Source organism: Carex rostrata, chromosome 22, assembly GCF_964058835.1.
Source record: "Carex rostrata chromosome 22, lpCarRost1.2, whole genome shotgun sequence".
In the NCBI taxonomy this organism is placed as follows: domain Eukaryota; kingdom Viridiplantae; phylum Streptophyta; class Magnoliopsida; order Poales; family Cyperaceae; genus Carex; species Carex rostrata.
Genome location: NC_135939.1, coordinates 7,250,557 through 7,264,707, shown reverse-complemented (window position 1 = coordinate 7,264,707; position 14,151 = coordinate 7,250,557). Strand labels below are relative to the sequence as shown.

The following is a 14,151-nucleotide window of genomic DNA, read 5'->3' as shown; positions in this document are numbered from 1 at the left end:
TTATCTACGGCAAAAGAGATCCAGGCATTTGCTTTGCTTGCTATTTCGATTTTGGAGCAGCAAGCATGTGCCCGTGTCGCCACTCGTGAGGAATAAAATAAAACAATAGAGACTAATAGACAGCGAGCGAGAGCCACTGGAGATAATAACGAGGTTCTTTTAGTGGGTACACGTAGCAATGTAAGTATATATGAAGTGATCGTTGACTCCAAACTCCAAAGCGTATAGCTTGAATTTGAACCAATCAACAAGTCAAACTTCCAAATTCAAACAATGTACATTTTATTTGTACGCAGACGCAGTGAGATAATAAATGAATGGTTTTGTTTTGGTAGGTGAAAATGAAACCTCAAACCCTGTGCATGGACCAAGTCCAGCTAAGCTCATTGTTTAAAATTAAATGTCTCATCCACACGAGAGCAACACACAACTGTTAATTAATTCACTTGAGAAATTCGAGAGGTGCAGTGAATTGACTTCTAACTCTTTTATGGTGTTGACTTCAAAACTCGCAATAAAAATCATTCAAGAAATTCAGCAAAAATTAAAATAAATTGGCTTCTAACACGTACCGTTCACATTAGGTTCCATGCAGCTTTCCGTGTAGATTTCATCCGTACGCTGCGCAGATTTTCCATTTTTAGAAATTATATAAAACCAATATAGAATATTAGATAGATTATGTTCTCATAGAAATAATATATTTTTGTCGGTTAGAGGATTTTAAATAATTTTCTTTAGCGTGAGATGGATTATTTCTAAGACTCTGCTTCAGACGAAGGGATGCGAAAGAAGAAAAAGAGAAAATCATTGTGTGAGAGAGATGCTCACCTCAGACCGGTGCTACCTGATGATTTCTTCTGCTCTAGAGGAGAAGAACTACAGAGGGAGAAAAGAGCGGAATAACAAGATTGTTAATTTTTGATGAATTTTATCACTTTCAAATCAGAGTGTAAAAACACTGTTCGGAGGTTACCTCACCTCTGATCTATCCCCTTTCTTTCTTTTAATCAAGAATTTACTTCTTTGTTCTGAAGCACAGCCTAAAGGAACCTATTCTTTTAGGATTGCCTCAAGGAGCAAAAAAAAAATTGGTTCATTGAGATCAAAATATAAATGTAATTCATCTAATATCTCATAGCATTTTTATATAATTTTTTAAAATAAAAAAATATGTTGCATGGTAGAAGATTAATAGGCATATTTTCTGATGATTGACTTTTATATACGTGTCAAATCTTACCTTTTGGAATTATTATAATTTTTTTTGTGTCAATTAGAAGAAAAATACATATTATTTAAAATTTTATGTAAAAATATTTTCGTCACACTAGCTAAATTTGCAACTGCAACAATTACCTTCGGGATTTTTTTATATTGACAATTTTTTCCTTCAAATTTATGATTTAGTGATTATTATTACATCTTCCAATTATTTTTCTTACCTTCAACGAGGACCACAAGTAGGGGTGCAAACAAATCAGATATTATTCGGATTTTTCGAATTCAAATAGTCAGATACAGATTCAGTTTTAATGTAGAAAGTGTAGCTTTTGCATGATGAGTCAGCGATTTTGATGTGTACTTGGCCTTTCAAATCAAATTTCCTGCATCAATTATTACTAAATGCTCTCTCTTTTATTCAAAAAATGTCGTCAGTACAGTTGGAATTTGAGTTAAATAGATATATAACACGTTAATTATATATATATGTTATATTAATTATATATATATATATATATATATAGGGCACGGCTAAATTGCTGTTGGCAGCATTTCTGCCGGCGGTGCTGCCGCCGTTTTTTTTATTTTCTGATGTCCAAACAACAAATCCAAACCGTTAGATGTTTAATCTATATTATAATCTACTTGGAGACCAACTTTTATATTTTTTGGAATTTTTTTACTATTTATTAAGCTGGTTTGAAAACTGCTGATTTCAGTAAATTTTTGCAGCATTGAAATCAGCGGTTTTCAAACCAGCTTAATAAATAGTAAAAAAATTTCAAAATATGTAAAATTTGGTCTCCAAGTAGATTATAGTATAGATTAAACATCTAACGGTTTGGATTTGTTGTTTGGACATCAGAAAATAAAAAAAACAGCGGCAACACCACCGGCAGAAATGCTGCCGACAGCAAATTAGTCGTGCCCTATATATATATATATAGAGGAGGGATCAAATTACAACAAGCATTTTCTACATTTTTAAAGTCCAAATCGTCGATCCAAACCATTAGATGTGATCTCTACAATAAAATGTGCTTGGAGACCAAATTTTACATTTTTTGGAATTTTTTTACTATTTATTAAGATGGGTACAAAAACTAGTCAAAATCATAACATTGAATTTTGTACCCATCTTAATAAATAATAAAAAAATTCTAAAAAATGTAAAATTTGGTCTTCAAGCACATTTTATTATAGAGATCACATCTAACAGTTTGGATCGACGATTTGAATTTTGAAAATGTAGAAAATGCTTGTTGTAACTTGTTGTAACTTGATCCCTCCTCATATATATATATATTAACTAGGAATTTCAATTATATCTGTTTCCATATTCGTATCCGATTATATTCACTTTTTATTCATATCCGTTTAGTATCTGATTAATATTCAATATGTATCCGTATCTGAAAACAAATACGAATACGGATATGATTTTACCACTATCTGATCCGTTTGCACTCCTGGAACTCCACTAGTAATTGGATTAGAAAATAATCAAAATACATTTATACCTTTTCAATGTAAGATATTTTCTTAAACTTCTAGGAAAAAAAGAAATTATTTCACAAGCAATATTTTTTACGGAGCACACAAATAATGCAATGGCAGTATATTTATTTTTTGATAATACCTTTTTCGGGTGAAGGAATTTTTTTCTTCTAAATACTCATATGACAAATTATTTATATATAAAATTTGGCGAAATTGGTCAACTAGATAAAGTACACATTGTTATTTTTTTACTTTTATGAAAATAATATGAAAACTTAACATTAGAAATCAACAGGAGGCCTTCATTTGTCAACTATCAGGCAACAGTGCTTTGATTATTTAATGAATTGAAACTGTGCTTTGATTATTTAATGAATTGAAAATGATTAGCCATTTAAATATGACTTAATAATTTCTTGTTCTTATCCTGATAAAAAGTCTGCATTCATCCCTGTCTAGCTATCTACAACTATAGGAACAATATACACGAATAATTCGTATTTTATTATTTTTTTTTATGTTTTCGAATTGAACTCTGAACAAATCGCAAAAAAATATAATACGTGTTATGAGCAAAGAAAACGTGAGTCATGAATCATTCCCGAATTATATCTGAATCACAAATTTTTGATCCTGTAAAACCAAACCCGAACTATTTGTTTGGTACTATGCCTACAACACATAATATAGACAGTTTATCTTTTACCTTGCATAAATTTAAAAGATATCATAAAAAAATCATATTTTTGTGGGCATTTGATTCGAATGGAAGGGATAAAATTACATCTTATAGTTGTGATGTGAATATGTGATGCTTTTGCAGTTAATCTCATATTTTTTTATTATATTTTTAGACCCAAGATGGACTGAAAGTAAACAGTTTCCCAATGCTAAAAATATTTACAGAATCTGTTGCGCTTGCGCACACTGTTAAACTGCAGGTGCAGCCAACGAAGACTAACCTGTGCCAACAGCTTCGCCGTTTGGTCGCTGATCCTACAGGCTACACCGAGTGAAAGTCCTGCACCTATTTTGACTGTTTCCCTATTTCCTATACACGGGTCCCGATCCCCTAAAGTAACCCAATTTCTGAGTTTGGATCGGAACCGTCCGATTCGAATTCTGGCCAATCAGGCCCAAAATGGAGCGGTCTGATTAGAATCTGACGGTCCGGATCTAAACTAAAAAATTGGGTTACTTTAGGAGATTAGAACTCGAGATACACCCGGTTTAACTAATTTTATATTTGCTGCTTCTTCATCAAGCCGCGTGGTTCAGACTTCAGACACGCGCAGACACCAGTCCGACACAGCCCGAAACTTATAAGTAAACTAACCAAATACACCTACTTAACTGAAAACAAAAAAAATTAAATATCTCATAAAAGGTTTACAATATAATACTGGTAATACAGCGAAAGAGAAAGAGAGAGACAAACAGGTCGTCCCCCACCCCCGACGTCGATTCCCAATGCCCGATCTAGGGTTAGGGTTTCAAATCAAACCCTGAATCCAACCCCTTTCACACTTCCATACCATGACCTTCTCTCTCCATTTTCACCATGCCTTTTTGGAAATCAAGCACCTGCAAGTCGGACACTACATCTCCTTCCTCACCTCAACGCACCATCACCAGCCGTAATCCCTTCGTCGCTAGGCGTGACCTGGCTCCATCTACGTCTCAGCCCCGCCTCACACGTCAGCGCAACCTCAAGTACCTCGACGATCTTGGCGAACGGCGATTCTCTGACGTTTCCGCCTCCTCCACGCCAGGGGCGATAACACGGTCACCGAGCAACCTCGATCCAACTGAGCCCCCAGCTAGGTCATCGTCCTCACCTTTGCCTCAGCCACTTCCGTTGCCTGATGTGGCTGGACCAGGGGCGAACCCGTCGTTTCTGGCTTCTCCTCAAAGGGAATTAGGTCTTTCCAATGGAAGTTGTCGTTTGCCATCTCCTGCTGGGATTTTTTGTAAAGCAGACGGAGAAGAGGAAACTGGGGTTGCTATTGCTGTACAGGAGACCTCCCGTTCTGTGCATTCTAAATCCTTGTATGTGTTCTCCTTTGTTCTTCCTTATATAGTTTTCAATAAAATCGATTTATAGGAACAATGGTTGCAGAAAAAACTAAAGTATATTTTTTAATAGAATCAGGATCAGCCAAATATATGGATGTCTCTCATAAAGAGGGTTGATTAATAGATCATGGGTGCATTTATGATATCTCATTATATTTTATCTTTATGGATGTAAGCGAACTATTACTAAACTCATCTAATAATAACTAGTTCCTTTATAAAGAGAATGCAACTCAACTTCATATCTATAACTTTAAGCTTATTTCTGTAATTTATTACTCATATGAATTATTAGTATTCTTTTCTAATTGATTAAAATGTCTATTGTTCTCTTCAACTATAACAACTAAAATCATATAATCCCTATCTTTCTGAAGTAGGATTGGCAATCCAAGTAGAAGTCCTGAAAGTATTGATCTTTTCTCTACCGGGGCATATAATCATAATAAAAACAGGCCATCTCATCACCATAATTCGTCTGAGCCGTCAGATTTTCGGCTAACTGTGCCCATTAAAAGTGCGCCTGGTAGTGGGTTCACTAGCCCAGTCCGGAGCCCAAGAAGATTTAGCAATGTTGACCTCACACAAGGCCTCAATATACCTGCAGCAGAGTTTCTCACCTCCGGTGAAAATTATGTAAATAGCCCTGAAAGGTCGCCCAGGTCGAGCCCATTAAGGAGCCCAGGTTTGAGGCCAAGGAACCTTAGTGGGCCTCCATCTCCTCTCCATTCAAATGGAAATGGAGGGTCGAACAATTTTCACCGCTTGCCACTTCCACCTGGTGCGGGGGGCACTGCCTCTTCTTCCTCTTCTTCTTCTACTACTACAAACACTTGTTCATTGGCTGGTCAATGGCAGAAGGGTCGTCTTATTGGGAGTGGCACCTTCGGAAATGTATTTGAAGCAACCAATCGGTATGTGATTGGTAATGATTTGCTATTTTGTATATTCGATCTGTAAATCCTGTTTGATTTGAGAGATTTATTGAGCTTGAAATTGGTAATATGTTAGGCATACTGGTGCGTTGTGTGCTATGAAGGAGGTGAATATTATTCCTGAGGACGACAAATCAATTGAATCTCTAAAGCAGCTTCAACAGGTCAGTTGTTTATTTTTTTTAGGTTCATATTCTTGTAGGTTATTCAGTGTTGTTACAAATGTTCATACATATAACATTTCTTAACTCCCTAAATATATAGGTGTTGCCCAACAAAATATCTAAAGCAAAAGTTAATTATGTGGTGGTTTTTGGAATGTAAATAAGAATATTGGAAAAACTGTGCATTCAATCATCTGAAAGTATGTTTTGATTTCAGGAAATTTGGTTCCTGAGTCAATATCAGCACCCGAACATTGTGCAATACTATGGCAGTGAAATTGTAAGTTCCCTTCTTCTTCCTACTTGGGTATCTGTTGTTTTTTCTTTAGAAAACAATATGTGATATAATTTTTCTATCTACTAATTGAAGTGTTAATGTTTTTCTGAAAATTAAGACAGAAGATAGGTTCTACATATACCTAGAGTACGTTCATCCAGGTTCCATTAACAAGTATGTGCGCCAGCATTATGGGGCCATGACAGAATCTGTTGTTCGAAATTTCACACGTCATATCCTCAGTGGACTAGCATATTTGCACAGCAAAAGGATAATGCATAGGTACTTCTTATGTTAATTTTTTTTCCTCTTTGTCAGTCACTTGGTTTAAACTTCCTCAATTCTGCATGTCCTTGATCTCTATTTTTGGTGTATCTTTTTTGAATTAATTGCAGGGATATTAAAGGAGCGAATTTGCTAGTCGATGCAAAAGGGGTGGTGAAGCTGGCTGATTTTGGGATGGCTAAGAGTGTGAGTATTTGCATAATGACCCTGGAAACTGTTGTACTTTTGTATTACTCTGGAGATGTGCTTGTTTCATGCCATTTATGCTCCTTATTTTGATTTTCTCCTTTTGAGCAGTTGAGTGAAGCTGCCCCAAATCTTTCGCTAAAGGGGACTCCTTATTGGATGGCACCTGAGGTAAATTTTTTCTCATTTTAATTTACTTGTTGATTTTTTAGTTGTGGTAGTCAATTCCTTGTTGATCTTGGATGCAGGTGCTGCAGGCAACAATTGTGAAGGATAGTGGGGGTTATGACTTGGCAGTAGATATATGGAGCTTGGGTTGCACCCTTATTGAAATGTTTACGGGCAAACCTCCTTGGAGTGGCCTTGAAGGGGTAAGTTATTATTTTCCACATTAATTTTGCGCATAAAACTGCATATTGTTTCTAACAAAAAAATTTGAATTTTGTAAATGCATTGTATATTGAGTTCCCTACTAAGAGTAATGTTGCATTTAAAGCCATAATTGAACCTGATTGTAGCCTGAGATTGGTTGCTAATTGTTTAATTTAATTTCATCCAATTTCACCTCACTTGCTAATGTTTTATGTGAGTTCTATATAATCCTGGACTGAAGCTTACATGGACCCCTTTTTTTTTTTTTTTTTTACAGCCAGCAGCTATGTTTAAAGTATTGCACAAGACTCCACCAATTCCAGACTCTCTATCATCAGAGGGAAGGGATTTCCTCCAGAAATGCTTTAAGAGAAATCCAGTGGAGAGGCCCACTGCAGCTGTTCTGCTGGAACACCCCTTCATCCGCAATGCTAGTTACTACAATGCCCATGGTGCAATTTCGCCCACCATCTCTGCAATGAAGATATCTGTATGCGTTCACGTCTCTTGCTCTATTTACTTTTTTCAGATGTTGTTTTTAGTTTTTTACAATACTGAAAAAAGGCATCCTTCTTTGTTAGCAAAGGAAATCAGCTTTTCATCATTAAATATGGGAATAAGGAAAGTAGTGGTCATTGATTTTAATAATTTCATGATGAAGCTCACAACCCATGTAGGTAGTTGCTCTGCTGTTTTATGAACATGTATTTTGTTCAAGAATTAGTTGAGAATTTACGAGTTTTTTTATAAATTAGTTCGTTCTCTTATTTTTTTTTTCCTCCTTGGACAGGATGCAACATACAGTCAAAGGGAAAGGAGGCCCTCCAAGAGTGACCCGTGCGTGAAGGGAAACGTGACACACTCGTACCCAAAATCACCAGAGCCCTTTGCTTCTCACACCCGACCGCACTCCAATCCCGACATACCTTGTAACTTCTCACCTCAGCACCCATCATATGTCCCATCAACAAATACAAATACAAATTCAAGTCCCGTGAATGGTAGTTCATACAACTTGTCTTGTCAACATCCAGTCTCCATTTCGTGTAAAAATACAAATACGATTTTCATGAATGGTGGGCCCCAGTATGTTGGGTCTAGTGCAAATACAACCATCATGAATGGGTCGAACTATATAACATCAAATGCAAATGCAAGCATAGTTAGTAGTTCAATTGCTGGAAGCTTTCACCCGACTGTATTACCCCGGCCAAAGGAACTTCATAACCCGTAGTATATTGAAATTATTAGTGGAATTTGCTTTGTTGTTTTTCAGAAAATATGAAGGGTGTAATGACCCTTCTCTTTTCTGCTCGGGGCAATTGCACAGAAGTCACCGAAACAATAGTATTTATACTGAAGTAAAAAAAAATATTATAATCAGAAACTACATGGCGCTTACCAAAAGAATGGGACCATTATGGGGTTGAGTGGCGCAACTTCAGTATATTATGGGTTTATTGTAATTTGCCCTTTATAGTGACTCAGAACAATAGAAGAGGTCTGGGTAATGTTTGCATCCTCCAAAAGGAACTAATGAGTTTGTACAGTAGGACAGGTTTGGCAGTACCTTGTATTCTTGTACTTTAACATCTTTGTGTCCTATTTTTTATGTATCATGTGTTGTGGGTCGTGGTGGTTAGGTTTAGGAGTTGGAAGTAGTTAGGGACCTCTTGTAAATGAAGGCATTCACGTCTCTTTTGTTTCCTTTTTTTTTTTTGTTTGTTTTTTTGTTTTTGTTCTCTGAGGGAAATCATTGAATAGTAGCAGTTTGTGTTGTACCATCAATATTATTTGTTGCAACTAAATAAATAAATAAAAAATTAAATGTTCGTGCTTGAATTAAAATCAGTGATCAAGGCCTGTGGCCTGTCTGTGGGTGATATTTATAGGGAAATATTTGAAATTTGCGGGAAACAATGTTTCATTCAAGAAGCGTCTATCTCAGTTCTTTGAATTATCCCGTGTATGATTAAATTTATATCAATGTGACAGCTATTTGTATATTTGAATCAGGCTTAACTAATTTAAGAGATGATGTATGTATTGGTGTTTTCTGTAGTTCCAAGTAATCAGAACCGTTGGGTTAGTGGATGTTTGCTCGACGAGTTCATGACAACTGCGCTGTACGTTTTAATCTAAAATCCAATTTGTGTCACAGGTCATATCAAGCCCCTACGTATGTACATGCTGAATGACATTTCATTTTATCATGGCATTATATTCCGTAATAGAAAATTCGAGTACACTAAAGAAAGATTAAAATAAATGCACCTTGTAGGAAAATATATATACATGCCGAGTCTTACCATTGCACAGATACTATCTCATAAAAAAAAACAAAAAAAAAACTTGAGCAGTTCACAATGCCTTCTAGTACAGCCATTTTCCTGCAAAGTGATAATACCTAATGAGGATAAACAAGACCCAGATTCTTATATCTAAAGCAAAATTCAAATTTGGCTACCAATACTTGGAGAATTATACAGAAGAACAGAAATGGTTGCTAATCTTTTCATGAACGAAGGTGCTGGTAGCAATGCAAGGTAGTTATTGAATTGTATGATAAGAGATTAAAAACATACCTTTCACACACCCCGGGACAAGATCAATGGAATTAGTTCAGAGGTGATTGAATATTGCAATTTAGACATTTTCTTCAAGTAACAAAGCCTCCAGTTCTTCCCGACGCCTCTCCAGTTCCTGAATAACATTATACAAGAGACAAAACATGGCAATTAAAAAAAATAGCTATGTTTCTTTATTTTTATGACTTCAAAAGGAATGTTTTCTCACCTCAAGATCTTTAGCAGCTTGTTCTCTTGAAACTTCCTTCTTTTCCCTTCGTTGTTTCAAACATTGGATACATAATACTCCCTGTATAAAACTCACAACAATCAGTATATACAATGGGGTAACACAAAGATCTGATCCAAAAATCACAGCTCCATATTAAATAATCTTACACAAATGATATAAATGAGACCACAACCGAGGAGCAGGTAACTGGAGATCTCCTGTAGCAAAATCAAATCCTGTCTTTCCACTTGTGGATAAGCTCTTGTCATCACTGCCACACTACAAGTAACGGGCACATTTGACTTATAAGTGAGCATTACACAAGAAATGATACATCTTTCATTAGAGAAAACGTAATTACAATAAATTGTACTTACAATATCTGAAGCATGCCTCTACCAACCCAGTATTCCAGTACCTAGTTTAAAATAATAATTAAAATTAATAGATAGAGGCCAATTTGAATTGTAATTTGCACAAGGACAGATTTTCACTGTCTCCTATAAAACCTCAAATGCCATGTACACCCACCGCCTACAAGACCTGAAATTTCATGCATGCCAGTCAGTGGCGTAGCCAGGATGAAAGGGGTAGGCAAAATAAATTATTATTATTTTATTTTATTTAAATTATTAAATTATAAAATATTATTAAATAATTTTTATTGGAAGCGGAATCGGTAATTAACCATGAATTAAAATCGAGAAAATCGGTAGAAATCCACCGAATTAGATCAAAAACTCGAATTTTTTAAAAGTTTACTTTGAAGCATAGTTCACAAGACTCTTCTATTAAAATTCAGCTCATTTTGAATAGTTAAACATAATAAAAATAATTTAATGCATTACATTAAATTTCAGTATATTACTTTATAAAACATTTTAGTCTATTCCTTTTACAAAAAAATAACAAATTTATTGTAGTCCCACTATCATACCATTCTTTTAACCTTCTTCTTGTCAGAATATTTCAAAATAGATAGCTGAAAGACTACCAAAATTGTAACGACTCAGCCAATTTCACTAATCGAGAACTTTGACTCAATCAAGAATAGACAAAACTCAAATCCAAACCAACTATATACAAACTTCATACCGTATTTCAAAATTCATGGGTAGGCAACTGCCTACCCTTGGATATAGGTGGCTCCGCCACTGATGCCAGTGCAAAGCCACCAAAATATCGGAAAGGACCATGCTATCATTCCTTTCTCACTAGGCTTTTATGGCTCGCTTGGCAACCATTGGAACAGCAAAATAACAGAATAGCACGGTATTCCAACTCAAAACAGTTGACAAACATGGATTAGTGGGATAAGGAACAGCGCTAAAATAGGCGAATCCTCTTTTCCAGTGAATACGTTCAATTTCCTTCTACGAATATTAATGGGCTCATCATTACTCCCATCATCATCATCATCATTAATATTATAAAATCCACCATTCCACTATTTCTAACTAATATTTTACCAAATAATGTATTTCCTATTCCAAATAATGCAAGAAAGACACTATCCTAACTCCTATCAATACATTTATCCACTATACTACTTTTACTATTCAAAAATCACTACTTAGTACTGCTCCTTAATTAGTCAAACCTTGAATATCTCTCATCTCGATCTCTGCCAGGGTTTTGATGTTCGGCTAAGAATGTTCATATTCTTTAGTCAATGATAAACAGTTGGAAAATACTGGATATAATTTCATTTGTTCTACCTTAGTCATTGAGTGCCTCTTTAGCCTTCCTTTTCAAATCAAATAAGATTCGTGCTAACTGCTACCCTCTCATGCATGAGCCTAGGCTCCTCAATAATAATAAAAATGATAGCGTGCAAAAGCAGTGTAGACTTCTTTGTAAGTATCTAATAATTTGAGATGAAGGATAATTCTCGGACCAGGTATGGCTGAAACTGATTGGAAGCATTATGGAAAATAATTCAGCAATAACACGGAAAGACGCCCAAATTAACATGTCCAGCGACAGGATTTTTCATTCTAATAAGGAAAGGGAGAGTCGACTCCACCATTGAAACAACTTTTTCATGGAAGACATATACATGAATGTAAAGAGACATAATTAATTTAACTTTCCTTGCCAAGTGAGTTAAGAGTAATGTTGATATAGGTTAAATAAAGAACAATAGCTTTCTTTCAAAAATAAATAAAGAATAATAGCAAGTAACGATGAGTTTACATATCACTTTAGTAGTTGTATCATAATGGCATCCATGAATTTCAGTTTCCAGGATAACATGATATATTGTAATTGCATAAGAGCCCTTTTAATTTTACTAATCTAAACGACCATTCAATTTGCAAACAAGCACACAACTAGCAGTACTATGTCCTTGTACAACAAACCCAAATACCCAATTAATGACCAGAATTCCTACATCAATTTTGCATACTTCCCTTTTCAATTATACTGAGGTCCTAACTGCAGTACAAATCCAAAAATTTGAGCTTCTAACCAGGGGTGAACCCACATGGTCCCAGGGGGACAGCTCCCCCCTAGATTTTGAGTTTTAGTGGAAATTGGGATATGTTCTGATCGACTTTGCCCCCCCTGGAATTTTTTTTGCCACCCTCTGGATGTTTGATTTGTAATTCGGGTTAAATTTAGGATTGAATTATGATTGGTAATTAGAATTATAGGAAGTTAAAACATTGTTTTTTATCGAGTACCTAATTAGTTAATGGGTTTAAACCCGATTCGATATTTTTTTTGCCTTCCTGATGAAAATCCTGGATCCCTGCTTCTAACCGTGATTACAAAAAACATATACAAGCGACAAGCCTAACATGCAAAGTCCTTTGATAAATTAACAAAGTTCATAAAGTAATTGTAAGCACAGATTCAGCTTTTTTACTTCTGATAACAAATATTTAGGAGCTTGCACAAAAACTTTAGCAATAAAAAATTAAACAATAAAACCTCACCTTCCAAAATTTGGTAATGAAGCTCCATTCAGTCTCAGCTACAGCCACGAATAATGCGATTACCACCGCATAACACCGAAAAATTCCACCAAATATCTGAATAACAAAAGATATTATCTAAAAAATAGGAGGGTAAAAGATCCAAGTAAAATAAAAATAAAAAAGATTACATCTTTTGCGTGGTAGAAGCATAGGACAGCGGAGAGAACATTAACGGCGACGCAAAGTAGCGCTGTGATAGCCGTGACCAGACTGAAGCACCGACAAACTATCAGAAACGGGTCGGATCTGCTCCGAACCCTGGTGGGGGAGGGAACCCGAACCGGCGGCGGCTGCGAGGTCTCGCCAAACTCCTCCTCTGTCGACATAGATATAACGGGTTCGGATCAATTGCAAACTTCCTTTCGGTTCTTTTACTTCTTTTTTTAGCAAGAAAATGGGGCACATGAGTTAATGGCTCTTTCCCTTTGCATCCGATAAAGGCGGGATAATAATAAACGGATCCCTTCCTTACGAATTCGTATCCCCTCAGGTTACCTGACTGAGTAAAATTAAATCGGACGGTCCTAAAATGGATTCGCACTCATCTCAAAGCAAAAATAATCCTGCCCCCTGTCATCCCGAATCGCGACCAGATGATAGTAAATCTGAGCCGTCCATTTCAATTGTCTTGAGTCAGGTACCTGGGAGAATACTGATCCCTTCCTTACCGACTAGTCTCTGTCCATCTGTAAAGCGAATCAAGATCCTCTGTAGTAACTCAAATTTTGCGATAAGATCACAACCATCCGATGACCAATCCTGGTCCGAGATGACACGTGGAGCTTTAATATTCGTGCCAAAACAGATCTGACGCGAATTCCGATAAAGCAGAATCTGGGACATTTAATATTCCCTGCTTTCCCCTTTTCTCGGGTAAAGATTTTAGCATAGTAGTTTTGCCTTCATGCAGCGCACGGACTATGGAATCATAATTGCACTGCATGTGGTCTGTGCGCTGCATGAAGTGAAAAATGATCTGTTAAAATATTTACCCCTTTTTTTTTTTGAGGAAAATATTTCCCCTTTTCTTGCTCAATCAGTTGGCATAGGATAAAAAAGCGATCCGATTGTTTCTTATCCATTCGATTGTCGAATTCAATCCAGGTGTCATCTAACCTTCAATTCAAAAATTAGATAACTAATAATATTTGGACCACCTTTCCTCTCAATCATAGAGAATCTGACACCTACAGTATCAATAATTATAATGGACCATTTATAGTCGGCAATTGAATACCCTTATTATTAAAACATTGAAATGATTAACCAGTTCTAATCCAAACAAATTAAAAAAAGTCATTATTTAAAAGATATTATTTTTCTAAGGGTGTACAATATATTTAAAGATA

At 35.8% G+C, this 14,151-nt stretch overlaps 2 protein-coding genes across 4 annotated transcripts; one reads left to right on the top strand and one right to left on the bottom strand.

Moving 5' to 3' along the window:
- Window positions 1-4,087: 4,087 nt before the first annotated feature.
- LOC144574247 (mitogen-activated protein kinase kinase kinase 5-like) lies at window positions 4,088-8,867 on the top strand. Of its 2 annotated transcripts, none has more exons than XM_078324173.1 (10): window positions 4,088-4,773; window positions 5,178-5,714; window positions 5,812-5,899; window positions 6,117-6,179; window positions 6,295-6,458; window positions 6,572-6,647; window positions 6,759-6,818; window positions 6,896-7,018; window positions 7,297-7,509; window positions 7,810-8,867. In XM_078324173.1, the coding sequence occupies exons 1-10, from the start codon at window positions 4,286-4,288 to the stop codon at window positions 8,251-8,253; spliced, it is 2,256 nt and encodes a 751-aa protein (XP_078180299.1). In that variant the 5' UTR covers window positions 4,088-4,285; the 3' UTR covers window positions 8,254-8,867. The 2 variants fall into 2 exon arrangements, with proteins under 2 accessions (XP_078180299.1, XP_078180300.1); XM_078324174.1 differs by having other exon boundaries at window positions 4,100-4,773; window positions 5,181-5,714.
- Window positions 8,868-9,263: 396 nt separating this feature from the next.
- On the bottom strand, window positions 9,264-13,473 carry LOC144574246 (vacuole protein). Of its 2 annotated transcripts, none has more exons than XM_078324172.1 (7): window positions 12,931-13,473; window positions 12,761-12,856; window positions 10,196-10,236; window positions 9,986-10,097; window positions 9,816-9,896; window positions 9,605-9,722; window positions 9,264-9,426 (listed from the first exon to the last, which is right to left on the bottom strand). In XM_078324172.1, the coding sequence occupies exons 1-6, from the start codon at window positions 13,126-13,128 to the stop codon at window positions 9,666-9,668; spliced, it is 585 nt and encodes a 194-aa protein (XP_078180298.1). In that variant the 5' UTR covers window positions 13,129-13,473; the 3' UTR covers window positions 9,264-9,426; window positions 9,605-9,665. The 2 variants fall into 2 exon arrangements, with proteins under 2 accessions (XP_078180298.1, XP_078180297.1); XM_078324171.1 differs by having other exon boundaries at window positions 9,264-9,409; window positions 12,931-13,470.
- Between the last annotated feature and the right edge of the window lie 678 nt (window positions 13,474-14,151).